At 38.3% G+C, this 27,991-nt stretch overlaps 1 protein-coding gene across 4 annotated transcripts in view; it reads left to right on the top strand.

Annotated features, from left to right (window-relative positions):
• The first annotated feature begins 1,761 nt into the window (after positions 1 to 1,761).
• LOC131158354 (uncharacterized) overlaps positions 1,762 to 27,991 on the top strand; it is a 46,183-nt gene continuing 19,953 nt past the window's right edge. For all 4 annotated transcript variants that reach the window (XR_009137461.1, XM_058113162.1, XM_058113160.1 and 1 more), the window contains exons 1-3: positions 1,762 to 1,891; positions 20,853 to 20,921; positions 21,176 to 21,204. Coding sequence is in view for 3 of the 4 variants with exons in the window: in XM_058113162.1 (XP_057969145.1) it covers positions 20,860 to 20,921; positions 21,176 to 21,204 (91 nt within the window). In the remaining variant the exon portion in view is untranslated. The remainder of the gene's footprint in view (positions 1,892 to 20,852; positions 20,922 to 21,175; positions 21,205 to 27,991) is intronic.

Here is a 27,991-nt window from a genome sequence, read left to right as displayed (position 1 = left end):
TTCTTTTATTTCCCTGAAAAAATCTTTTTGAAGAGGGGCATTGATTATTTCTCACTTTCTTGTTTAGCAAATTCATTGTTCTAGAAGATTGTTGAAGAATCATTCTTTGGGATATATTATAATATTTCAAATCACTTACTCTCTCTTAATCTTTTATTCTGAAAATCATTTTTGAGAATAAGTTTAAAGTTTCTCCCATATATTTTCTTGATAAATATTTTTGGGGAAACTTGTTATAACTTGTGAATCTCTGCATATTCATTGTAAGATTCAAAAGCTCACTTGTTCTTTATTGCAAAAAACCATTTTTGAGCAAAACCTTGAGATTCTCCTACATTTTCTTTGACATAAAAATTTGGAGAAAATCGCTGAGCAAGTTAAGAAAACCTTGAGTATATTTTCAAATACATATCTTTGCATGAAAGTTCTTTCATTTTTTTATCTTGAGAAAAAATTTTTTAAAACAAAACCCTAGGTTCTACTACACTGTTTTTGGAAAATATTTTTTGGAGAAATATTTACTGGGGTTAAATCTTTGAAGGGATTATCATATATATCTTATTCAAAGGTTGCGAAAAAGTTTAGTGAGAAAAACACATATACTCTACTGAACACTTATTTCAAATTATGAGAGAATGCATTTTTGAGTTTCATATTTGTACATCTTTACTTAATTTGAGAAGTAGTTGTTTGTACGAAAAATCTCATATTTGAGTACCGGTTTGGCTCAAGCCTGGTTAGGTGAGCTGGGGAGACTCCGCCCTGTAAGGAGGAACTAGTTTGACTCAACTTAGTAATTGAGTTGGGGAGACTCCGCCCCGTAAGGAGGAATCAGTTTGGCTCAGCATGAGAATTGAGTTAGGGAGACTCCGCCCCGTAAGGAAAAAGTGTATATGGCTTCTGCTCCGCCTATTTAAGTGAACAAGTTAGTGGAATCCTTGGAGGATTTGCCCAAGGCGGGGACGTAGGCAGAATTGGCCGAATCTCGATAACAAATCTTTTGTGTGTGTGTGTGTTTATCTCATTTAATTTCTACACTTTAATTTCCGTATGTGTATACTTGTTCATTTAATGTTATAATTATTTTGCATACACACATAAATTAAAATGAAATATGCTTTACATGTGTATGTCTATACTCATTAATTAATTCATTTTACTTACATGCTTATATTTTTAAACGGGATATGATTTGTGGTAAATGGTAAATTTAATTTAGCCAAAAAATTTTAAAATCCAATCCACCCCCTCTTGGGATCACACCATAAGTGTCAGCTTTAGCTCATTTAAAATCTCGAAGAAGGTCAGAGATAAAGTAATATATTCTAATCTTACTCTTTTACTGTGTTTTTTTTTTTTATCTCTTTATTTTTCATGTTTTTTAAATTAACTTAAATATAACTACTCCATATTTATGTTAATATATAGATTTTATAATTAATTTTACGTTTAAATTAATTAGTAGTAAACATACAACTCAAACTCTATTGGTACTTTAAATGAAAAACTAAAATAAGTATTCAAATTTAATTTAAACTTGACTGGAGCTTAAGTTTTTTTTTTTGTTTGAAGTTAATAAATCAATCGGCCAAATTATAAATTCTCAGTTTAACAAACTTGAAAAAGTTTGTTGAAAGTCCTCTTGAATTTGAAGTTAGACTCGGGTCGGTTCGGTTTGACTCGTTTGTGATTTCCCGAACCGATGAACCGGATTGTATCTCTCGTCGTCCGGCGGGATCTTTATGCACCCGCGGATGCAATTTTTACAGGCATTGAGAGAGAGAGAGAGAGAGAGAGAGAGAGAGAGAGAGAGAGCAGCGTGGTTAGTGCGAAGCCCTAATCCTGTGAGAACGAAGACTGCGACATTTCCAATCACTTTTACAACGCACAGGTATGTAAAACTTTTTTGAATTCGACTTGCATGTTTGGAATCATTTCACGCTGAATTCGTAAAAGATAATGTTTATTTTCTTTTTGCGCATTCGTTCTGTTGTATTGGAATGCTTTTATTTCGGTTACCAATGCCAAAACGCTCAAACTAGCTTATGGATGCTGTTTGGGGATGTTAAAAAGTAGAACAATTTTAGGTTCTTAATCGGAAGTAAAGCAGGTCTGTCATTTATGCTGGTATTCCTCGACTTCTTGTTGAATCGATAATATTCCCTTTGGATGTCATTTGCCTTTGCACTTCTCTTCCCAAAATGGGAGTTGTCTTTCTTATGCGTCTAAATGCTTAATGCAGCCTCTACTAAAATGACAGAACATCTTGTTGGAGTATGTGACTCATATTGAGTGGAACACATACATAGGGAAAGCTTGTTGAGGAAAAAATAAGAAAATTGGACTACAAGAAGAGACAGTCGACGATTTAGCCTCCAGAAGAAATTGTCGACGGTTTGCTGATACCGTCGACAATTTTGTTTGGCGCTGTTTTTGAATTTTGAATTGGAAATATCAATAGGTTGGGAATTCGGATGCAAAACTTCCGGGGATTGATATAAAGTTATTTGGGAAACTTCCTAATCCCTTTGTACGTGTAGGGTTGACATGTAAACAATATTGGAACCTTGGTTTATCGATGATAGTGAATATCAGCCGTTGCTTGCTTTAGTGGACTTAGGCACATTGTCGAACCACGTTAATTCTTGTGTCATTGTTTATTTGCTTTCCTTATTATCTACGTGTGATCGTGTTTCCGTATTGTTCATCGTTGGTTGTTGCATTGCACGATCCGAACGACTTTCCACTGTGCATTAATTTGCACAACAAATTGGTATTAGAGCTATTGGTTACAATGTCAGGGATTTCATATACAAAGTTTGACATTGTCAAGTTTGACGGATCGGAAAATTTCGGATTATGGCAGAGGAGGGAGGGTTAAGGACTTGTTACTGCAATAGGGTATGGTAAATGAATTATACGGAAGGCAGCCGGAAGGCACGGACGAGTGAGACGACATGATTTGGAAGGAATTGGAAGCGAAGGTTGTGGCGACTATCAGGTTTTGTCTGACTGATGACGTGATGTATCATGTCATGGATGAGGAATTGCTAGTGGCAATTTGGCTAAAATTGGAGAGTCGGTATATGTCCAAGTCATTGATGAACAAGTTGTATCTTAAGTAGAAACTGTATAAGCTTAAGATGTTAGAGGGGTCGGATCTTAATCAACACATCAACGTATTCAATCATATCATCAGTGATTTGAAGCGGCTTGATGTGAAGTTCGAAGACGAAGACAAGACGTTGATGCTGTTGAATTCCCTACCTATGTCTCTTACGTATGAAAATTTGGTTACAACTTTGACATGGGGAAAAGAAACTTTGAAATTGAAGGATATCACGAGTGCGCTTCTAGGTTTTCATTAGAGGAAGAAGGCCAGCGATGAGAATTCACAAGGGCTTGTGGTAAAGGGTAACCAGGATCGTGAGAGAAGCAAATTTCGGAGCGAACTGAGTAACAATAAGGCTCGGTTCAATTTTATGAAAAGGAATGACGTACGGTATTTTAAGTGCGGGAAAAAGAGGCACATAAAACCAGATTGTCCAGAGGAAGGAGCGGAATGCAGAAAATAAAGAGGGTTCATAAAAATCGGCAAATGTAGTGGAAGAAGGAGACTCACAGAGCAGTGACGGAGATATGCTTTCTGTATCATCCGGTTTAGATCGTCTCATAGATTCTTGGATCTTAGAGTCGGTCTACTCCTATCACATGACACCAAACAAAATTGGTTCACCACTTGCAGGTTAGTAAATTCTGGTTCTGTTCTGATGGAAAATGATGCTTCATGCAAAATTTTCGGGGCATATATCGGAGTTAAGGAAGAATTTAATTTCATTGGGCACTTTAGACTGTAATGGGTTTAGTTATAAGTCTGCAAGTGGGGTAATGAAAGTGAGTAAGGGTGTTCTGACCGTGATGAAGGGGCAGAAGTTATTAGAAAATATCTATGCACTGCTAGGTACCACAGTTGTAGGTGGAACTGTAGCTGCAGAGTCTGAGTTGGATAGTACCGTCTTGTGGCATATGCGGTTAGGGCATATGGGTGAGCGTGGAATGATGGAGCTTCATAAGAGAAATCTTTTGAAGGGTGTTAAAACATGCAAACTGAATTTCTGCAAGTATTGTGTGCTTGGGAAACAAAATAGGATGCAGTTCATGATAGCCACACACAAGATGGAGGAAATTCTTGACTACATTTATTCAGAGATGTTTGTCAAGTTTAAATGGTGGAAAGATGAAGTGGAAAATCAGATCAGGAGAAAAATCAAATGCCTTAGGTCCGACAATGGTACTGAGTACATCAATTTGAGGTTCATGAAGTGTGCGAGTAGCATGGCATCAGGAGACATTTCATAGTACGTAAGACATTGCAATAGAATAGTGTGGCGGAAAAGATGAACCGAACTATCGCTGAAAGAGTTCAGTGTCTTAGGTTGAATGCAGGGCTTGCAAAGAATTTCTAGGCAGAGGCAGTAAATATGACGTGTTTATTGATTAACAGATCACCAAGGGCATCACTAGATGGGAAAATTGCAGAGGAGGTATGGACGGGCAGTGTAGTAGACTACTCTGGTTTAAGGGTGTTTAAATGTCCAGCCTATGTGCACGTTTCTAGTGAGGAGAGATCGAAACTTGATGCAAAGTCTAGACCATGCATTTTTCTGAGGTATTAGAAAGGGGTGAAAGGGTTCAAGTTGTGGGATCCGAAAGCAAACAAGGTGGTGATCGGTAGAGATGTGGTTTTCGATGAGAAAGTCATGTTGCAGCCTACTCAGGAAGAAGAAGAGAAATAGGTGTTAGAAAACTGCAGCAGTAATAAGCATGTGGTGCAGGTGGAGTTAGAGACTCAAGGTGGAGATAAAAATATTTAGAACACAGGGAGTTCTAGCTCAGGAGATCAACAACATCACAGTATCGCTATAGACAGACCCATACGCACTATCAGGCCACCCCCCAGGTATGGATTTGATGATCTGATTTTTTATGCACTCATTACTAGTAGCGGAGATCCTACTACTTTTTAGGAGGCGGTGCACAGTCAAGAGAAAAGCAGATGGATGGGTGCTATGGTGGAGGAGATGAAATCCTTGCAGAAGAACCAGATGTGGAAGTTGATGGAACTTCTAGAGGGGAAGAGAGCAGTAGGTTTCAAATGGGTGTATAGGAAGAAAGAAGCGGTATCAAAAAAAGAAGGAAAAAAGTTCAAGGCTCGATTAGTAGCAAAGAGTTACTCACAGAGGAAAGGGGTTGATTATGTTGAGATCTTCTCTTTTGTGGTTAGACACACTTCCATTAGGGCAGTGGTGGGATTGGTGGTGCATTTCGATATGCATTGGGGCAAATGGATGTAATGACAGTGTTTCTCCATGGTGATTTGGAGGAGCCGATTTACATGGTACAGTCAGAAGGGTTTAGTCAACCTAGACAGGAACACTTGGTTTGTAAATTGAGAAAGTCACTCTACGGGCTGAAGCAGTCTCCGAGGCAGTGTTACAAACGTTTTGACTCCTACATGTTCCAAATTAGCTACAGGAGATGTGAGTATGATTGATGCGTTTATGTGAAGAGCGTTGATGATGGTTCATTCATTTTTCTGTTGCTTTATGTGGATGACATGTTGATTACTGCGAAGAGTTTGACTGAGGTCAATAAGTCAAAAACTTTGTTGAGCAAAGAGTTTGACATGAAGGATTTGGGTGTGGCCAAGAAGATTCTTGGGATGGAAATTCGTAGGGACATAGCTTTCAAGAGATTGTGGTTATCTCAGCGTAGCTATGTTGAGAGGGTGTTGGAGAGGTTTAGCATGGATAATGAAAAACCAGTGAGTACACCGTTGGCGAATCATTTTAGGTTGTCTACCGCCTAGTGCCCAAAGACAGACGATGACGTTTGTGACATGTCAAAGGTCCCATATGCCAGTGTAGTGGGGTGCTTGATGCATGCTATGGTTTGTACAAGATTGGATCTAGCACAAACTGTCAGTGTGGTGAGCAAGTTTCTTTCAAATCAAGGTTGACAGCATTGGGATGCAATCAAGTGGATTTTTCAGATACTTGAGGGGTAGTACAGACTATGACATCTTGATCAATAGACAACAGGGTGATCCTTCAGTGGTAGGTTATGTGGATGAAGATTATGCAGGGGACTTGAATGACAAGAGGTCTACCACAGGGTATGTATTCACCCTTGTGGTAGGGCCTATTTGTTGGAGGTCCATGGTTTAGCCACTTGTTGCACTATCTACTACTGAATCGGAATATATGACAGTGACTGAAGCTACCAAGGAAGCGTTGTGGTTTACAAGATTGGTCAAGGAGCTAGGTATTCAGTAGAGTGGAGTTCAGCTGCATTGTAATAGTCAGAGTGTCATTTATTTGGCGAAGAACTAGGTGTATCATGTCAGATTTGCTCGATGACCCTCAATCGAGTGGTCCTTTTCTTATATAGAAGTCATTTTCCCTAATTACAATATAGCCCTTAATTACAATATCTCCTAATTACAGCATCTCCTAACATTAAGCGTCCTAATTATAGCATCTACTAACATTAAGCGTCCTAATTATAGCATCTCCTAACATTAAGCATCTTAATTACAACATCTCCTAACATTAAGCATTGACCCCTAATTCAGGAAAGATATTTACAGATTTGTTTCCTAAATAACTATACAACAATTTATGGTAGGTTTGATAGATTTGTTTCCTAGATAAATGTAGAGCAATTTATGATGAGTTTGTTGTCTATCCTACTAACATCGCCCCTCAAATTGATGCTGGTCGATCAAGAAGCATCAATTTGCCAACAAGAAATTGATGACGTAGTCGTGTCATAGCTTTGGTGAAGATGTCCGCTATTTGAAGGTTGCTTGAGACACGTGGAAGAGAGATAACCTAAGTATTGATAGCTTCTTGAATATAATGGCAGCCCACCTCGATATGTTTGGTACGCTTGTGATAGATGGGATTTGTAGCGATCTGAATAGCACTTGTATTATCAACATGAAGAGGAGTGGGAGTAGACTGAGGAAAACCTATTTCAGCAAGTAAGCCACGGAGCCACATAATTTCTGAGCAGGCTGCCGACATGGCATGGTACTTTGACTCGGTCGAAGATTTGGAAACACGATTTACTCTTCCAAGAGATAAGAGAATCACCAAGAAACATACGTCACTTGGTGATAGACCGGCGAGTATGAGGACATCCTGCCCAGTCAACATCACTAAAAGCCACAAGGCGAAGAGGAGTACCAATAGAATAGAACAAGCCTCGGTGAGAGGAACCTCGGAGATATCGAATAATTCTGCGGATTGCTGTAAGATGAAGGTGACGAGGAGACTGCATAAATTGACTGACTTGCTGGACAACAATGGAGATGTCAGACTGTGTAATAGTGAGATAATTGAGACTACCAACTAATTGTTGAAACACCGTGGGATCAGGAAGGAGATCCCCCTCCTCACGTCGATACTTGACATTCACTTCCAAAGGGATATCCACTGAGAGGAGTCCTGCAAACCAGACAAGGAAATCAAGTCCTTCGTGTATTTATGCTGATGCAGAAAAACCCCAAATGAATCGGATTGAATTTCCAAACTGAGGATGTGACGCCCCGATTTTTGTACCAATTTCTTTTTTAAAACAATAATCAATAAATATTTACTCGGCATCAACATCATCCATAAATCGGCCACGTCAATCACCCTATTACCATTCATATGACCCGACCTGCATTGGGTACCGGGTTAAAAGTTATTTCATTATATAACCTAACAGCGGAAGACAGTATATACATATCAGTCAGAATACAATACCCATAGTATCAACATACATATATATATATATATATATATCACCATAACAGACTCAAAAACAACTCAACTCTAGGGGAATTACACCTCCCCTAGTCCAGAAACTCACCCTATGTGTTAGGATCCCAGCTCCCTATGATCACGGAGCTCTATCATCTGGCCTATCCTTGTTTCCTGAAAAATTTAGATAATTTGGGTGAGACACATCTCAGTAAGAAGGAATAAATTATTTACAGTGTGTGGCCATATGCGTTCAGTTATAATGCACTTTACTTTTCAAATTAACATTTCATCTGAGAAAAATACACTGATAAACATATTCTCATAATCATATAGATATACAACACAAGCTTTTATAAGTTTTAAAATCATTTCTTAAATTCAATTATTTCTAACACATATTTACCCGCGAAGTTCCTGAGAATAGAGAGATTATCCGCCCATACAGGTAGCTTCCCTCTGCCCTAACATGTTATGCAGTCAGGTATGGCCACATCTGATACTTATTAGGGCACTCACCTTACTCAGTAAGCCCTCAGGCGGAGAGTTTTACCTCGCCTAAATTATTTATATTATTAACTCACACGAATCCATTTCTCAATTTTATCATTCTCTATTTCTCAATTTTCGTTATTTCTTTCATTTCTCATTTTAGTCCATTTTGTCATTCTTTCACTTTCCGTTTCCATTTTACTTTCCGGCTCACGAGTATCCTTGGGATTAAATACCAACATCGCGTCTGTAACTCATGGCTACCTTGAGGACCTTTCTTTCCACGCCATGCTTCCCCCCATGGTCAAGGTTGTGCGGCTCGAAGGCTGGATCTAACCGCGGTTGGCCGACCCGGTTAGATCAAAATATCATATTACACATCGCGTCTGTAGTACGACTGACCGGCCTATAGCCTTGATCTGGACTCAGGGTGCCCAACAACTCCATAAAATGGCTCAGTCGACTGTCACGCCACACGCTCTAAGAGTTCGTGTGGTTGCACTACACCACTTGCAACGGTACTGTGCTCAATATCACAACCATCCATCAGGGTTCACTACCACATACCCGCAATCATTATGCGGTATTGGCATTTCATCAATCATATTTCAATTCTATATTGCAGTATTCATATTTCCCATTTTCACATTTCAGTATTTCCATATCAATATACATCATAATACTCATATCAGAATATCGCAATTCATCTCAATATAAATGTTCTCATTGTTTTCTGTGCACATTTCATCATCTCATAATAGTATATATCGTGTTTCACGTATTTCAACATTTCTCAAAATACTCATTTCAGTAATTCGCAAAATCTCATTTTTCATGCAAATCATTCTTACATACATATAAATACCATATTTCATTATTTTCCACTAATCACAACAATAATTCCCATTTCAATATTTTCTCAAAAATTACTCATCGTTATATTTCACATTTTTCATTATATGTCGTATGCCACACAGTTTTCATCTAATATTCATAATATATTAATTTCACACTCCAAATTATTACAATTTAATATTACTCAAATGCCATACAATTTATCTGATATTTATATCATAATAATTTCTAGACAAAATACCATATGCTCATTTTCACATATTAATTCAAATAGTAGTTCTAAAAATATTGTTATAATTTATTCCCCTTACCTGACTTACTGAGAGTCACATTAGAACCCAAATCCTACGTCCTTGGCGCCTGAAACTCCAATCTTGTAATTTGCATTTTTCCTAAATTAATTAACTCATTTCCCCAAAATAATACCCATCTAACATTCCCTAGGCTCCATATACCTCAAATTAACATTTAAACTAATATTTAACACTCCCACTTAATTTTCTGAGCTATGTATGCAGGGTCCCCAGATTACACCTGCGGCGCTCACCCGGGCCCTAAATTTCGAAAATCTTACTTCAACCTCAGATGCTCAATATTTTAGCATTTCTAAATCAACACCAATTAAATAATAATAAGCCCCTTAATAACCCCCTTATCTTAAATTTGGGGTTATGCTGTGACAACCTCATGAGAATTCCGATCCGCTAGACTTGTAGAAAATTATCCTTAGATTCTCGTGGTAGTGTCCGATCGTCGATTGAGCTTATAATTTGCAAGAAATTGAGGTAAAAGCAGAAATTAGCTTACCCCAGGAGATGCGCCTACGCCGCTCTTACCACCAATCCGTTCTGATAGAAATGACGGCAGCAGAGAATGTAGTCCAGCGGTATCTTCCGATTTCCGATCAGGTGAGTATTCGTCGGGAAAAATGATAAGAGGGAGAGAGAGACGGAGAGCAACAAAGGCATCCAGGTACTCCTGCGCAGCTTCCTTCCTGCACCAATTCCTAAAGCTTCAAGTGAATGAACTTACATATATAATAATAATAATAATAATAATAATAATAATAATAATAATAATCATATTTTATTATTAAAAAAAATAAATTTTAATTATTTTTTTAATTTTTTAATTTTTAAAAAATTAATTAATTAAATTTTTTATTTTTTTTCTTTTTATTTATTTAATTTTTTTAATTTTTGGGAATCACCCCACTACTCTTGTATAGCCATTTTTGGGGTTATTACAGAGGAAATACCAGAGAGGACCAAGATTCTTCTTATGTAAGAAATCATGAAGATGCTGCTTGAGCTGATCAATGAGAGCAGAATTAGTCCCAGTGATGACAATGTCGTCAACATAAACTAGAAGAAGAGCGATACCAACATAATTCGTACAAAGAAACAATGAGGAATCATGCTAACTTTGGATGAAAGAAAATCGAAGTAAGGTAGCTCGGAACTTATCAAACTAGGCTTAGGGAGCTTGTTTCAAACCACACAGAGAGCATTTCAGCTTACACACATTCGACATTGACGACAAGCAGAGGCTAGGAAGAGGTGTCATGTAAACATCTTCTTGTAAATCACTGTGAAGAAATGCGTTCTACACATCCAACTGGCAAAGGGACCATCCCCGAGAGGCTGCAATGACAATAATAGTACGCACAATGGTCATTTAAGCGAGAGGAGCAAAGGTCTCCTCAAAGTCAACCCCATACTCCTAGCGGTTACCAAGGGCAACCAAACGAGCCTTATAGCGGTCCACAGACCCATCAAGCCGAAGTTTCACAGAAAAAACCCACTTACACCCAATTAGCTTGATATGAGAAGGACAAGGGACCATGTCCCAAGTCCGATTTTCTTGAAGAGCTTGAAGTTCTTCCTGCATAGCCTTTCTCCAATACTCATGTTTATCAGCTTGTGAGTAGGAATTAGGAATAGACACAGTTGATAAGGTAGCCGTGAAGGAGGTATGAGGGAAACCATACCTATTCGGTGGATGAGAAGCACGAACAAATTGTCGAGGAGGATGCAAAATGGGATCAGGATTAGGTGGTAGATCAGACCAAGGACTTAAATTTCGATTGAAATGTCGAAATTTCGAATTTTGAGGGGTCTCGAAAGGAAATTGAGAGACAGATTCGGTTTTGAAAAAATTCGACCGAAATTTCGAGCTTTTGGCAAATTTCGTTCGAAATTTCGAAAATTTTAGCTGTTCTTCCGAAATTTTCTGGAAATCATGTGGGAAAAAAAAAATTTTAAGGGAGGAATTTTAGCGCTTATCTAAGTATTCTCAGATTTTATTTTGCTTTTCCCACGTGACTGTGCACGTTGTGCAACCTGTGAGTGTATACAGTGAAAAGCAAAAATCTCACAGAGATACTCTGCAGATCCATCATTCAACCCAATAATTCCACCGCTACGACTACACAATTTATTTGTATGAATTAACATCATGCAGCATTCGGATACATACCTCAAACTCTCAAAGCCTTCTTCTTCTTCCATCTTCAAACTTCAAAAAAAAAAAAACCCTAGATTCCAAATTTTCTGCTGCCTCCTGCCTCCACCTTCAAAGTTCGAACTCCGAAAAGCCCTAGCCTTCGGATCCCCTCCTGCTTTGACCCTTCGAGCCTCTGCCTCAAGCCTTCGGCTTCACCCTCCACCCCATCGTTGTCACACGGTCACAGCCAGCAGCAAGAATTCCAGCCTGCAATCTTCCTTTTTGTTGAGGCTCTCGCAGAGCTGCGAGCAAGAAATCGAGAGAAGAGAGATGAGAGACATGAGATGAGAGTCGAGAGTCCACTGTTGCCCCTCCCTCCACGAGCAGCAGCCAGCTCCATGAAATAAAAGGGCTGAAAACTAAAGGCAATTTGTGGTTTATATTTTAAATAACATGTTTTAAGTTTTTTTATTTACTCAAAATCTCCCTTGCCCCCAATATATTTACGACAATACCCTCCTCTCTCATTTACGGTATTTACCCCTTAATCAGTTAATGTTACTACTTTGCTAATATAGTAAATAATAAGTTAGTATAGTAAATAATAAGTTAATAACTAGTAAATTTAGTAACTAAATAAAATTAAAATAATTTACTATTATTGTCTTATTATAGTGTAAATTAATAAATTATTTTATTTATTTAAATATATTCTTTTTTAAAATTTATTACTTAATAATATTTTTGTAAAAATTATCATTAATTTTGTAATTTTAATTTAATAATTTAATATTTCTCTTAGTTATTAATTTATCTTTATTTAGCATCTAAATATTTTTATTTTAAAATTGTAGAGTAACATCTAAATAATTTTTTTTTTTTTACAAATTTAGAGTAATTTAACACTTAATCATTATAGGCTAGTAATGAAATAAATTAAAGTACTTATTAGCTTAATATAGTTTAAATTATTTCATTTATTTGACTAATTTAATTTCCATAATTTATTAGTAATTTTGTACATTATCATTAAATTTTGTAAATTTAATTTAATATTTTAATGTTCGTCTTATTTATTAATATTATATTAATAATAAAACATCTCAAATAATTTTATTTTAAAATTGTTGACTAATTTAACACCTAATTTTTGATTCATTGTTACCTTGTAGGAAAGTAAAATTATCTACAAAAATGTTTGAAGGAAGAAAACAAGATCAAGCATGGGAACATGGGTACCTAATACCCAATGTAAAGAATGGATTTATTTGCAAATACTGCGGAATACAAAAGAAGAGTGGTGGGGCAACAAGATTAAAAATGTATCTAGCAAATTACGACCCGCAGCATAATATAAAATTTTGCGACAAAGTACCTCCAGAAGTTAAGCAGGAAATGAGAATTGTTTTAGAAAAAAAAGCAACAACTAAGGCCAAAAAAATAAAAAGAATGGATCAAATAAAAATAAATTGCGTGGGAACTTGATGCAACCACAACAAATTGATGAAGTTGATGATGTTGACGATATTGCATACCCGCTTGACATTTCTTCCTATGAAAGGTCTGCATATCGTCAAGCATTCTATGTTTCAAAACAGACGGAATGGGAAAGAGACCAATCTCGTAGGTTTGCAGGTAGCCAATAAGGGGGTAGTTCAGGGGCTGGCAGTAGTGGAGGGCAACCTTCGATGAGGCGATCTCAAAGTGTGAGAGAGCCAGAAATAGAGCCATATATTTCAAAGCCTTCTCAATACTACAACTCAGGCGCCAGCTAAACTAAAAAACTTGAAAAATTTATTTAAAAGAAGAAAAATAAAAGAAGAAATGAATAGGTTGATTTCAAAGTTTTTTATATATGATAATGTTCCACCTGAGAAGGCAAAATCACATCATTTTAAAAACATGGTATGAGGTTGCCAATCAGTTGGAACGAGAGTTGATCCACTGACACCCTATGAAATCAGAACAAAATACCTTGATTTAGAGGTAAAAGAAATGGAAGGCCACGTAAAAGAAGTGAAGAAAAAGTGGGCCACGTATGGCTGCACTGTAATGTGTGATGGATGGACAGACCTATAAAATTATCCATCATAAATTTCATGGTTTACTCGCAAGGAAGCACAATTTTTATAAAGTCGGTAGATGCTTCTGACAAAATAAAAGACCATGAATACATATATTCCCTATTAAAACATGTTGTGCAAGAGGTAGGAAAGCAACATGTTGTCCAAGTGGTGATCGATAATGGTAGTGCCTACAAGAAAGCGGGTCTAAAAATTAATGAAAAAATTCAACTTGTATTGGACTCCTTGTGCCGCCCATTGTATTGATCCCATTTTTGAAGAGATCGGAAAAAGAGAGGCAATAAGCATAGTGATCTTGTAGGGTACACATACACTAATTTTATATATAATCATGGATGATTGCTTGCTAAAATGAGGGAGCATTGTCAAGGGGATATTGTGCGTCCAGGGGCCACATGATTTGCTACAAACTACATTGCACTTGATAGCCTACAAAAAAAAAAGAGTAGGTTTAAAATCTCTATTCACATATGATGAATGAGCTGAGCATGCTCTTAGTCGAATAAAAATGGGTAGAGAAATTGAAAATACAGTTCTTAACCATCAAGTTTGGGATAGAGTGGCAAAAATTTGTAACATTTATGAGTCTATATATATTGAGTATTGCGTATAGTTGATAGTGAAGTGTGGCCAACATTAGGAGTTGTGTTTGAAACAATAAGGGTGATGAAAGAGGCCATTGAAGTAGGTGCAAGAAGTGCAAGATGGGTTCTCAAAGTAATCAATGACCGGTGGGAAAGAACCATTGAACATCCTCTTCATGCAGCAAGTATAAAATATTTATAAATTTCAAGAAATTCATATATCAAAATACTTATTACATATTTATATTTTACTTTATTTTACTGACAACTTATTTCTTAAATCCAAAATGTCAATACAAAGAAGGTGTTGGGGAAGATCCTTATTTTCTTGATGCAGTTCACAAAATATTTAACACCCTTGAGCCACATTCCTCAGGCTTGGATCAAATTGGAAATGAGGTATATTTTAAAAATAAAATTTAAATAAAATAAGTCTTAATCCATGTTTAATTATTCAATAATAATTTTTTTTAGATTATTCTATTTAGAGATGCTAAAAGAAGCTTTGGAGAAGCAGCTGCTAAAGCAGCTAGGGCAACCATGTCACCTGGTAAGTATTTATATATAAATGTACAATACAAAGTTACAATCTACTAAGTACTAACTTGTGTTCTTAAAGCATCTTGCATAGCTGATTGGTGGATGATGTATGGATCAAGTGCTCCAATCCTAAGAAAGCTAGCATTGCGCATTTTGTCACAAACCTCATCTTCATCAGCTTGTGAACAAAATTGGAGCACATTTGCACTCATTCATACAGAGCAAATAAATAGACTAGCCTACACCAGACTTCAGCAGCTTGTTTTTTGTTATTACAACATGAAGCTTCGAATAAGAGATATGGAGGCCAAAATGGACAAAGTGGCTGAACAAGATCCCTTGGACCTTCTTGACATATCGGTTGAATTGGTTGATGAGGATGAGCATCTACTTTTTCAATGGATTAGGCCATCCCATCTTGATGAACGAGACGGAAGTCCCCATCCATAAATGGCCAAGCATGCACGGGATGACTTTGACATTGATGTTAATCAGGTAATGGTAGAAGAAGTAATATCTAGTAGTGATGATTCACAAATGAATCTTGGGTCTAGATATGGAACTTCATCCACTATGCCCTCTGGTGGTGATGATGATAATGACGACGATGATGCTGGTGGTGACGGATCTAACCCTGGCGGTAGCAGTGGGCAAGGTGGTGATGGTGGGGAGGAAATAAAGGATGACAAGATTATAGACCAGAAGTGGAATATACACGTCCTTCCCGACTAGAAGATGAGGGTCCACAAAGAGAAACACGCCCAGTTGATAGGCAGTACAATCGTAGAAAGGGAAAAGGGAAGATGCATCAAATAGAAGAGGATACCTTTTCTCTTATTATGCAATCTATGAGTATAGGAACAGAGCGTGACTCTAATAATTATGGTGGTTATGAATCTACACAGAACAACTCCTCATAATCTACATATGGCCAACTGTTTTCATATGCAAATGAGTAGGCACGACAATATGGAAATTGGCAACCACATGCCTATGGGTATGGACAAACAGGCCAAGAATATGGGTATGAATATGACCAGTACGCAAATGCAAAACAATCCAATGGACATACACAAGAAGTAGAACCTGCAAGAAGAAATCCTAGTACACGAAGATCTTCTGGCCGACTAGAAACTGCCATGAACCAGATGACTACGGAGGAGTATGAACAACACATGTACACCTATACTCAATATTTTTGAAATTATATGACATGGAGTGATTATTGTAAACAATATATGTCATCTCGAAATCCTAATGATAGGGATAGGAGAGATGACTTTGAGCCACCAAGAAAGTCCATGTGGTATTAGATCATTAAATGTATAATTTTTATTGAAAATGTAGTTATTTAAATGATAATTTGTTGCCTTAAATCTTAAAGGAATAGCTTCAAAACTTTATAATCATTTGAATGTTCTTCAGTTCATAGTTTGTTTCGCGATATGCAGTTTAATATCCTACACACTAAAAACTTGTCATATATGCATTTTTTTTTAATGTATTTTGATACCATATTAAGCATAATCATCTATTCTAATATTTCCTATAGTTTTATTGTAAATTTCCATCATTTACTATAAATTTCCGTAACTTCTTTAAATCGAAATCGAAATCAAAATTGAAATTTCTATCGAAATTTCCGTAAATTGAGACCATCAAAATTTCCAATCGAAATCGAAATTTAAGTCCTTGGATCAGACTCAGGAAGGGGCAGAGTTAGCCGACGACATTCATACACAAAACCATGCTTGAAGCGTTCAAGAGGGCATATCAAATCATCAAAGTGAGGAAGAACAGAAACTGTAGGAGATGATGTAAGAGAACTAGGAAAGAAACATTGATGCTCAAAGAAAACAACATTACGAGATATATGAAATTTATTGGAAGCAGCTTCATAGCACACAAATCCTTTTTGAGATAAGTTATATCCCATAAAGGCACATTTCACAGATTGCGCAGAGAGTTTGTGACGTTGATGCGGAGGTAGATGCACAAAACAGACACAGCCAAAGGTGTGTAAGTTAAGAAAGCTAGGGTGCTGTTTATGCAAACGATAGTATGGAGAGTCAGAATTTAGCATTTTAGAAGGCAATCTATTAATCAAATATAATGCTGTAGCTAAAGCTTCAACGCAAAATTTAGGAGGAACAAAAGATGCAAGTAACAAGGTCTTAGCAACATCTAACAAATGTCGATTTTTGTGCTCAGCCACGCCATTCTGTTGAGGCGTATAAGGGCACGAGTGGTGAGAAACAATTCCTTTGTGACGAAGAAACTCAAGAAATTCATGAGACATTTATTCTCCACCTGAATCAGATCGTAAAGTCTTAATGCTTGTGGTAAATTGATTCTCAACATATGCTAGAAACGATTTGAAAACAGCAAAGACTTCAGACTTATAGCGCAGAAAATATACACAAGTATACCGACTATAGTCATCTATGAATGTCACAAAATATTTATAATGAGCATGAGAAATGACAGGTTTAAAGTAATGCCCCAAACATCACTATGAACTAGGTCAAAGAAATTCTTTGCCCTACGCCCGGAAGAAGGGAAGGAAAGAATCTTACTTTTTCCGATTTTACGCATAGAAAACTCAAAAGAAAAAGCATGAGGCAAAGAAGAATCATAGAATTCAGCAAATGAGATGAAACAACATTGTTTGGATGGCCTAAACGTTTGTACCATACTCCACAATAATTGGAAACAGTAGTACAAGCCAAAGAAAATGATACTAGGAATGGAAAAGCATACTGGAAACAGTCTCCCCACTTTAGACCCCTTCGCTATTCTCCTCCCCGACACTGGATCTTGCACATGACAACCATCACGAGAAAACTGAACATTATAATTGTCATCCACTAATTGTCCAACCGAGATAAGACTCGTAGAAAGCCCAGGTGATACAAAAATATTAGTAAGTGATGGTGCGATATCACCAATCCCAGTAATCAGTAAAAGATGGCCATTAGCAACTTGAATATTAGAAGAACCAGTGTACTTACGAACATTGCTAAGCATATCAGGAGAACTGGTCATGTGATTGGATGTAGAGGAATCAACAAGCCAAGATTGAGAGGGTATAATACCCTTACCTTGCAGCCCTAAAGCAGAAAATGCCGATACAATTATTTGCTGCACCATTTCTGGTGTAAGGGCAGGTGTAGCAGCAGTGGAAGGTGACACTGGAGCGAGATTTTGAGTGCTGGTTACCCCATCCAAAGTGTGGCCAGTAGCAGTAGCATGATAAGCATTCATGGGTCGGTTTTAAGGACATGTTGGGCATTCTTTGATTATGTGCCCCTTCTGTTTACAATAGCTGCAGAACTTTTTAGCACAATAGGCAGCAATATGCCCGTAATCTTTGCAACCGTAGCAGTGAACTGTATGCTTATCTTGACCCCTCCCCTTGCCTTGAGCAGCATATGTGACAACATTCTCTTGCGGAAGTGAAGATTGAGTAAGAAGGCGTTGTTCCTCTCGAAGAAGTGCTCCAAAACACATGTCAAGAGATGGTGAAGGATCCCTATGCATCAGGTTGTGAATAGACTCGAATTTTGGTCTTAGTTTCATTAAAAACTGGTCTCTTTTGCTAGCTTCATGGACTACTTGAACAACAGAGAGAGACTTGGCCAACACGTTGGCATACACAACACGTTGGCATACACAATGTCGGAAAACTCAGCCCAAGGATTTTGAAAACCACATAAATATTCTTGAACAGAGAGTGTACCTTGAGAATAGGCAGCAAGATTAGTTTCCAACTGAAATCGCCGGGCAGAATGAGCTTGATGATAGACCTTTTTCAAGTACTCTCACATTGATTTAGCCGTCTTGTAAGGCCTTAAATTGAGTATAAGCAGTGGATCAACAGACCCAAGAATCCAAGTCATCACGCGAGCATCTTTCACCTTCCATTGAACCAACTTCGTAGGATCAGTAGGTGTAGGATCACTCCCATCAACATGACCCCACAACTCCTTTCCCATGACAAAAAGTTGAAACTGAAACTCCCAGGCAGCATAATTCTTCCCTGTAAACCGAGTTTGAAAGACTTCTGAGTTGGAGTTATTAGCCATAACTAGAATTTCTCAAAATTCACCAAAAAAACTGCAAATTAGAACCCGCACTCAAGAAACCAGAAAACCAGAGCCTAGAACCACGAAAACTTGACAGACAAGGTTGATTCAGAGAATGGCTCTGATGCCATGTCAGATTTGCTTGATGACCGTCAATCGTGTGGTCCTTTTCTTATATAGAAGTCATTTTCCCTAATTACAATATATCCCTTAATTATGATGACTCCTAATTACAGCATCTCCTAACATTAAGCATCCTAATTACTGCATCTCCTAACATTAAGCATCCTGATTACAACATCTCCTAACATTAAGCATTGACCCCTAATTCAGGATAGATATTTACAGATATGTTTCATAAATAACTATACAACAATTTATGGTAGGTTTGACAGATTTGTTTCCCAAATAAATGTAGAACAATTTATGTTAAGTTTGTTATCTAGCCTGCTAACATATCATGTGAGAACCAAACACGTAGATGTGAGGTTTCACAAGATAAGGGAATTAGTTGCTTCTGGTGAAAAACTGCTTGAGAAAGTTCACACTTCTGAGAATGCAGTAAATATGTTGACAAAGCTTGTTACCACAGACAAGTTCAAGCATTGCTTGAACTTGATCAACGTCTCTAGTTGCTAGATGGGAGGCGTCCCAACCTATTGTCCCAGGTGGAGCTGCGGGTTATGTTTTCGTATTTCTCCTAAGGGGTGAATATTCGCCAAGGTGGAGATTGTTGGAGTATGTGACTCATATTGAGTGAAACACATACACAGGGAAAGCATGTTGAGGAGAAAAAACACAGACGTTGGGTTGCAAGAAGAAACAGTCGACAGTTTGGTCAACGGTTACATCAATGGTTTAGCCTCGGGAAGAAAACGTTGATGTTTTGTCTGAAACTGTCGATGGTTTTGTTTGGTGCTGTTTTTGAATTTTGAATTGGTAAGATCAATAGGTTGGGGATTCAGAGGCAAAACCTCCGGGGATTGATACAAGGGTATTTGGGGAACTTTCTAATCCCTTTGTACGTGTAGGGTTAGCATATAAACAATGTTGTAACCCCGGTTTATTGATGATAGTGAATATCAGCCACCACTTGCTCTCGTGGACGTAGGCACATCGCCGAACCACGTTAATTCTTGTTTCATTGTTTATTTGCTTTCCTTATTATCTGTGTGTGATTGTGTTTCCGTATTGTTCATCATTGGTTGTTGCATTGCATGATCTGAACGGTTTTCCGCTGTGTATTAATTTGCACAACAGATCGCAAATCCATATTTTCTAGATGAAATATTGAATGAACACACCTTGGTGCGGACTTTCCCCATCTCTTTTCTTAGATGCTATCTTTGATCTAGGACCCTTTCTTTGAAGCATTCAACATAATCCATGAGGTCCTCCTTCGATATTTAGTGCGCCCTCTTTGTGGCGATTAGAGGCAGCTTTATGAACATATTGGGTAAACAAGAATTTCTCCTCTGTCTCTTTTTATTTTTTTTGAGGGGTTCAGTAAAATCTGTGAAGGGAAGATGAGGGGTTCCAACAAAGGGGCTCAGTGATGTAAGAGAAAATGGTTGAGTTTAGTTTGCTTTGTCAAAGATGGGTAGTGTGTTTTATCTGCAACGCTATGCTAAAGAGATCATCTTTTGTTTTTACATGTGTTATATTTGTTTGTCTTGTGTTAAAATTCCATGAAAAGTCCGTGCATCATTCAATCATGTTAATTTTCCAACGATCCATCCTTTAACTGTTTGTTAAAAATCCCTAACAAAATGTTAGAGGATAATATTGTTTGTCATATGTTCATGAAAATAAATACATCACGGAAGTAGAATTTATTAGTATTAATGATGTATTTATTTTCATATTTTTGCACCATATAGCTTTTTTTTTTTTCCTTTTTCTATGGTCTTTTTTAAGTTCATATGTAGTTTAATGCTGTTTAATATTGGTTACCAGTGGCAGGATGCTGGCGGCTGCAATAACAGAAAGCGGGGCACTTCTCAAAAAAGCAAAGAAAAGGAAGAGGTATTCATTTGCATCTTCTGTTTCCTTTAAACTTTGTTTCGACTAGAATATCAAATGTAGAACATTGTAATGATATAAATGTAGAACATATTAAATGTAGAACATAGTAATAGATCACAGAAGTACAATTTATTGTATTAATGATATGTTTCTTTTCATATTTTTGCACTATCTAGCCCTTTTTTTTTTTAATCTATGCTCTTTTTAAAGTTTATATGTAGTTAATACTGTTTAATATTGGTTTTCTGTGGCAGGAGGCTGGTGGCTGCAATAACAAAAAGCGGTGCACTTCTCAAAAAAGCAATTTAAAGGAAAAAGATATTCATTTGCATCTTCTGTTTCCTTTAAAGTTTGATTTTGACTAAGATATTAAATGTTAAACATAGTAAAATCTTGTGGGACCTTCCTTGAGACAATGAGGGCAGTATGTTTCTATTTTTGTTTGATGTTGTAGGCAGCTTCAGTCTTCTAACTCCAAGCTGTTAGTCCTTTTCTACTCTTTTCACTCTTTTTGCACACTGAAGATAAAAGATTGCAAATAAAGTTGTTAAAATCCCCAAAAGAAGAAAGAACTAAGCTGTGAATATAAATAGTTTGCATAATAAGTTAATAACGTGACAAATACGCAGATTAATTTTTTTTATAAGTGCCATGGAGACTTTGATGTAGTTGATGCGGGGAGCAATTTTACTTCCGTTTTTTTTTTCTATTTAGATTTTTTTTATTGGGGTAATATCTTTTAGATTTTAGAATATTTCTATCAATATTTCTATTTAGAAAAGTAGTATTTAGGTTTATGGAATTTTCCAAAATTATTTTCTTGTTCCCCAAGTGTTTTTTGTTCTATTCGGGGTTTAATTCAAAGTATTTACTTAGCAAAAAAAAAAAAATTGGTCCTACATCACTCTATAGAAGTGCATTCATGTAGACATATAAGGTTCTTTTTTTGTTGCCTTTTGTTTGCAATCACTAGTATTGATCATTGTGACTTTGTGTTAGGGGGTAATAATGTAATGTGGGTTAAATGAGAGGAGAGATGACTTTACATGTATTCTCCAGGGATTTATAATGGATATAAAATTACTTGTGTTATGACTTGTATGGTTGTCTTGTTAATTGAATAAAATAAGTAGTTCTATTTATCATTGAGTATGAATGCCTCTTGCCTTCATAATTCATTGTTGTTTGTATTAATACTTTCATGGTTACGAGTGGCTTTTGAAACTTATTTGGTGCTTATGTCTGCAGGCTTGAACGTGTAAGTATTAGCTAACTCTGTCGAGGGAGAGCCTCGACGAGTGCCTCGCGGCCCCTTAATTGAGTCGAATTTGGGGGTTTGTGACAGTTGCTATTAGAGCACACCGTGTGTGAGCACCATAAGTGGTAAAATGAGAACTTAAAAGTCTGTAAAGACAGAGCGCGTTGAAGAGCTTGAGGCAAGAGTGACAAAACTTGAAACCTTGGAGACAAAGTTCTTTGAACTCCAAGGGTTGTTGATGGAATTGACAAAAGAGAAAGGCGTGCCAATAGAGTTTGAGGCCGCCAGAGAAAACACTAGAGAAAACCTCTATAGTGTATCTGATCTTGAGAATAGAATTGTGGAACTTGAGAAATTCATTCCACGTATAAAATCCTTGGAGAAAAGACCAATAGAGCTTGAGGTCTTCCAGAGGAGTATTGTGTAGTTGGAAGCCTTGAAAATAGGTTGAAACACATTGAGGGTGTGATACCATCCCTTACATCCCAAAGGGGAGAGCCAATAGAGCTTGAGGCCTCCCTACAGGAGTTAACTGAAATTATTTTTATTTGCGTGCAGAGAATGTCAAAGAATCCGTTGACACCTTGAAAGAGGAGTTCAAAAAGGTGGGCGAGCTCCGGAACATAATGAACCAATTTCAGAACAACTTGCAAGAGATGAGTGTTATGTTAAATGCGATGGCACAAACATCTCGAAGGCTGATAATCGATACCAATAAAGGGTCTCGAATTAAGGTACCAAAACCTAAATATTTTGCAACTAATAAAATCCTTTTGAGATGGTGACAGGTTAACAACCAACGCTCTCACTCACTTTTGATGGGTCACGTGGTGGAAATTGGCCAAAAACCTACCAATTCACAAAGAAACCATGACAATTTAATGGTGGAGTGGTTGGAGGACTTCCACTAGACTACAAAGAAAGGGGAATGGTTCACGCCAAGCGCCTAGGAGAGTAGGCAGGGTGCCACACCAAGCGCCTGGAAGGCATGGTGTCACGCCAAGCGCTAAAGGGTAGGCAGGGTGAATGCTGCATGTTTTGGTAAGTCAACATTTCATAGAAAGGTTAATGGTTCACGCCAAGCGCCCAGGAGAGTAGGCAAGGTGTCATGCCAAGAGCTTAAGAGGGGTAGGCAGGGTGTCTCTCCAAGCGCTAAAGGGTAGGTAGGGTGAATGATGCATGCTCTGGTAAGTCAACATTGTAGATAAAGGGTAATGGTTCACGCTAAGCACCTAGGAAAGTAGGTAGGGTGCCACACCAAGCGTCACGAGCCGAGCTTGTTTAGGGCATTATGCTTGCCTGTGACCACTTGTCTCGTGCGTTGGGGGTGGGTTTCCATCATGTAAATGCTAGTGTAGGTTTATTTTCTACTGGTTGTTTCTTTGTATGCCAAATAAGGTAGTATGACTCCTCGGTCACTTTGATGTTTCCTAGTGTTAGGATGATATTTGCGTATAAAGCTCTTTAGGGGAGGGTGAGTGTTCATCAATCTTGTAAAACTCACTAGCACTTGTCAACGTGTTTAGCCTACTTGCCTCCCTTGCTAAACACACAATGTTAATGGAGGTGTTGTTAATGAATTGCGTCGCTTCAATGTTTACTGCTTTCTTGCCACTGCTTTCATAATTGCTTACTGCTTTCGCTGATATTTGATTGAATTCTAATGACAGTTTTTCGTGGATGAATTGTGGTAAACGATAGGCTGACTAGTTAAGCAAGAGTGCTTTAGCTAGCGCCACATGGTCCTTTGACAAAGGTGTGAAAATAGTCGGCCTGTGATACCTGGTATCAGAGCTAAGTTAGTTGCTATGTGAGTTTAGTTACCTTCGTTGTGGGATTGGGAAAGCTTTGGTAAATGACCATGGCACCAACCAATTCTAAGAGAATCAATGTGCTGGAAGCATAGGCTAAGACAACGGCCAACAATATGGCCAACGAGATGGCCCAACTAAGGGGACTTGTTGATGAAGTGATGGAATCACAAAAGCATCAAGCAAGTTTGATAGGTGAAATGTCAGAGGACTTTCACCATACTGTGGAAACTTTGCAGTCTCAGATAGCTGATCTGGAGCAAAGATGAATTTGATGGTTCTTGCTATGAGAAACTCACACTCCGGGGTTTAGCAAGACCAAGGTACTAGAACCCAGGACGTATAGGGTGCCCGTGATGCCAAGGAGTTGGAAAACTTTTTGTTTGATATGGAGCAGTACTTTCGTGCTGTGAGGATGACCTTAGAATAGGTGAAAGTGGATATTGCGACCATGTACTTGGTTGGTGACGCCAAACTTTGGTGGCGTACCAAGTACGACAAAATTGAAAATGGACGCTGTGTAGTGGGTAGTTGGGCAGATTTGAAGAGAGAGCTTAAGGCCCAATTCTTTCATGAGAATGTTGAGTACACTGCTAGGAAAAAGCTGAGAGACCTCAACCATATTGGGTCAATCTGGGAATACGTGAAATAATTTTTTGCTTTGATGTTGGATATCAGGACATGTCGTAGAAGGACAAGCTGTTCTATTTTCTTGAGGGGTTGAAGCCGTGGTCAAGAACTGAACTTCAGAGGCAAAGAGTTCAAGACTTGTCTTACGCACAAGTTGTCGCAGAACGCTTGACTGACGACGATGGTGATAACCTCGCTTCGTCCAAAGTGTTTGGCGGAGGGGGAAACAATGGAAAGTCTTTCAAGAAGGGCAAACCCAAAAGTGGGGGAGCCGACTATAAAGCATCAACCTCAAAGGAAGCTTCATTGTCTCGAGGGTTCAACACACCTAATGGAAAGGGTGAAATTTCATGCTACTTGTGTCGAGGCCCTCATAGAGTTTTTGAGTGCCCTCACAAAGCAACACTTAATGCCTTGCGGGATTCCACTGCGGAACAGGTAGTGGAAAGCGATGGGGAAGAGGATGATACCCCAAGGATGGGCTCAATACGGCGGGTGAACGCATTGGAAAAGCAGGCAAAAGTACCGAAAGTTACACGAGCAAAAGGATTGATGTTTGTGGACTTGAGGATAAATGGGAAGTGTACCTGTGCTATGGTGGATACCGAGGCTACTTATAATTTTGTTTCACAGCCGGAAGCATGGAGACTCAACTCATCCTTGGAGAAGGATACAAGTCGCATGAAAGCAGTTAATTCTGTAGCCCAGCCTACTCTGAGAGTAGTCAAGCAACTGATTGTGAAGCTTGGATAGTGGGAAGGTCATGCGAATTTCACAGTAGTGCCATTGATGGCCTTCCAGTAATTTTGGGAATGGAATTCCTAAGGGGGATGAAGGTAGTGTTGGTGCCTTCTGCTGGTACCCTGTGTTTGATGGGAAATTACCCTTGCATGGTGCAAGCCGTTGTAATGAAAGGAGACGAGGCAAAGTTCCTTTCAGCCATGCAACTCAAGAAGGGATTGAGAAAGGGTGAGCAGACATATCTAGCCACGGTGGTGGTAGATGAAGAAGTACACCAAGAGCTGGTGCCTACAACCATCCAAGCGATGTTGGATGAGTACAAAGAGGTGATGCCGGATAATCTGCCTCATAAATTGCCTCCATGACGGGGTGTGGAGCATGAGATCGAGTTGTTGCTAGGAGTGAAACCACCTACTAAAGGGCCATATCAAATGACGCCTTCAGAGTTAGCAGAGTTGAGGAAACAACTTGATGAGTTGTTGGAAGCAAGATATGTTCGCCCTTCTAGAGCATTGTTCGGAGCATTGGTGTTGTTTTAGAAGAAACATGATGGGAGCATGCGGATGTGTGTAGACTACCGTGCGCTCAACAAGGTGATAGTGCGCAATAAGTATCCTATTCCGTTGATTGCTGATTTGTTGGATCATTCGAGTCATGCCAAGTACTTCACTAAACTTGACTTGAGGTCAGGTTAATATCAGGTAAGGATTGCTGATGGAGATGAGCCGAAGATTACTCGTGTGATGCGGTATGGGGCATATGAATTCTTGGTGATGCCATTCGGGTTGATGAATGCACCTGTAACATTCTGTACCTTGACAAACCTGGTATTTTGGGAGTACCTCGACAAGTTTGTTGTGGTGTACCCGGATGATATTGTTGTCTATAGTTCCACTCTAGAGGAACATGAAGAGCATCTATGGAAGGTGTTCGATAGGCTGAGGGAGAACAATATGTATGTGAAAAAAGAGTAGTGCTCTTTCGCTCAGCGGAGTATCAAATTCCTTGGTTATGTGAGCAAGGTCATATTCAGATAAATATGGAGAAGGTAAAGGCGATTCAAGAATAGAAGATCCTAACGACAGTGAGGGAGTTGCGTTCATTTCTTGGCCTTGCCAACTATTATAGGAAGTTCATAGAGGGATATTTACCTTCTCCATATCCATCGAGAAGTTTGTAGAAGATCCTAACGACAGTGAGGGAGTTTGCCAACTATTATTGGGAGTTCGTAGAGGGATATTTGCAAAGAATGACTCCTACGACAGAAATACTGAAGAAGGGTCGTGGGTGGAACTGGATTGAGAAGTGCCAGGGAGCCTTTAATGACTTGAAGGATGCCATGATGAGAGATCCGATACTTGCTCTTCCGGATGTCATGAATGTAACGTCCCTCAATTTCTTAACATAAAATATCACATAATAAATAAAATGGTCAACCCGAACCCGTGGGTAGCGGGGACACCTGTCAAACACAGCGGAAAACCTAGCAGCAGTAAACATAAAATCTCAAACATCCAATCATAAAACATAATACCAGAGCATTCTATACATCCTCACATACATCAAAATATCTCTAGGGTCAAACACAAAATAACTCTAACGCTATTACAAAATCTTACCCTTCTCACAGGGTAATCTCACTAGCTTAACGGCGGCCCTGACCCGCCGGTCTCTCAGGGGCTCCAAAAAAATTAATTAAGTTTGGGGGTGAGACACTTCTCAGTAAGGGAAAATAAACTAAATACAGCTGTGTGGCAACATGAATATTTAATGCATTTGTATGTATACAGTACATTTCATAATTCTATAAGCATAATCATATCGTACTGGGTAAACATATATTTTCACATCTGTTAATAAATCATATCATAGATAAAATCATCTGTTATAACTGTAATACTGAAAACAAATTTAGGATGAATAGTTAGCTGGTGTCATGTATTACCCCCCATGACGGGTTGTACAGCCCGAAGGCGGGAACCGACAATGGCTGGCCGACTACTGCCGAATCAAATATGTCTGTAAGTACGATGAGCCCGCCACACCCTGGTCCGGACTGCCAGGTGGACGTCCACACTCTATTGAAAGCCACATCGACTATCTATCTCCCATCCCCTCGTGGGACGGTAGCACTAATAAGGCCTCGTGCCAAAATTAACCCATAGTTACGGTATCGAGCTCCTGGTCTGAACTAAACTAACATCCTGGTTGTGAAAACATATAATACATGATCATACGTAACATCATTACGGCCTCGTTCCGAAAACATAGATACGGCATCGCGCCGAAATCATACATATGGCCCAAAATCGTAGTAAATATGGCCTCGCGTCAATAATATAAATACGGCCTTGTGCCGATAGCATAAATATGGCCTCGTGCCGATAACATAAATACATGGCCTCGCGCCAATAACATAAATACAGTCTCGTGCCGATAACATAAATATATGGCCTCGCGCCAAAAACATAAATACGGTCTCGTGCCGATAACATAAATATATGGCCTCGCGCCAAAATTGTTTCAGGTATATATATTCTGAAAATACATCATTTATCACATAATCGTCAAAACCATCACAACATAACTCATATTTTCATAATACCTGAAATCATGCTTTGTTCGTAAAA

This window comes from Malania oleifera, chromosome 6 (assembly GCF_029873635.1).
Source record: "Malania oleifera isolate guangnan ecotype guangnan chromosome 6, ASM2987363v1, whole genome shotgun sequence".
Lineage (NCBI taxonomy): Eukaryota > Viridiplantae > Streptophyta > Magnoliopsida > Santalales > Ximeniaceae > Malania > Malania oleifera.
This window is presented reverse-complemented; position numbering and strand designations above follow the sequence as displayed.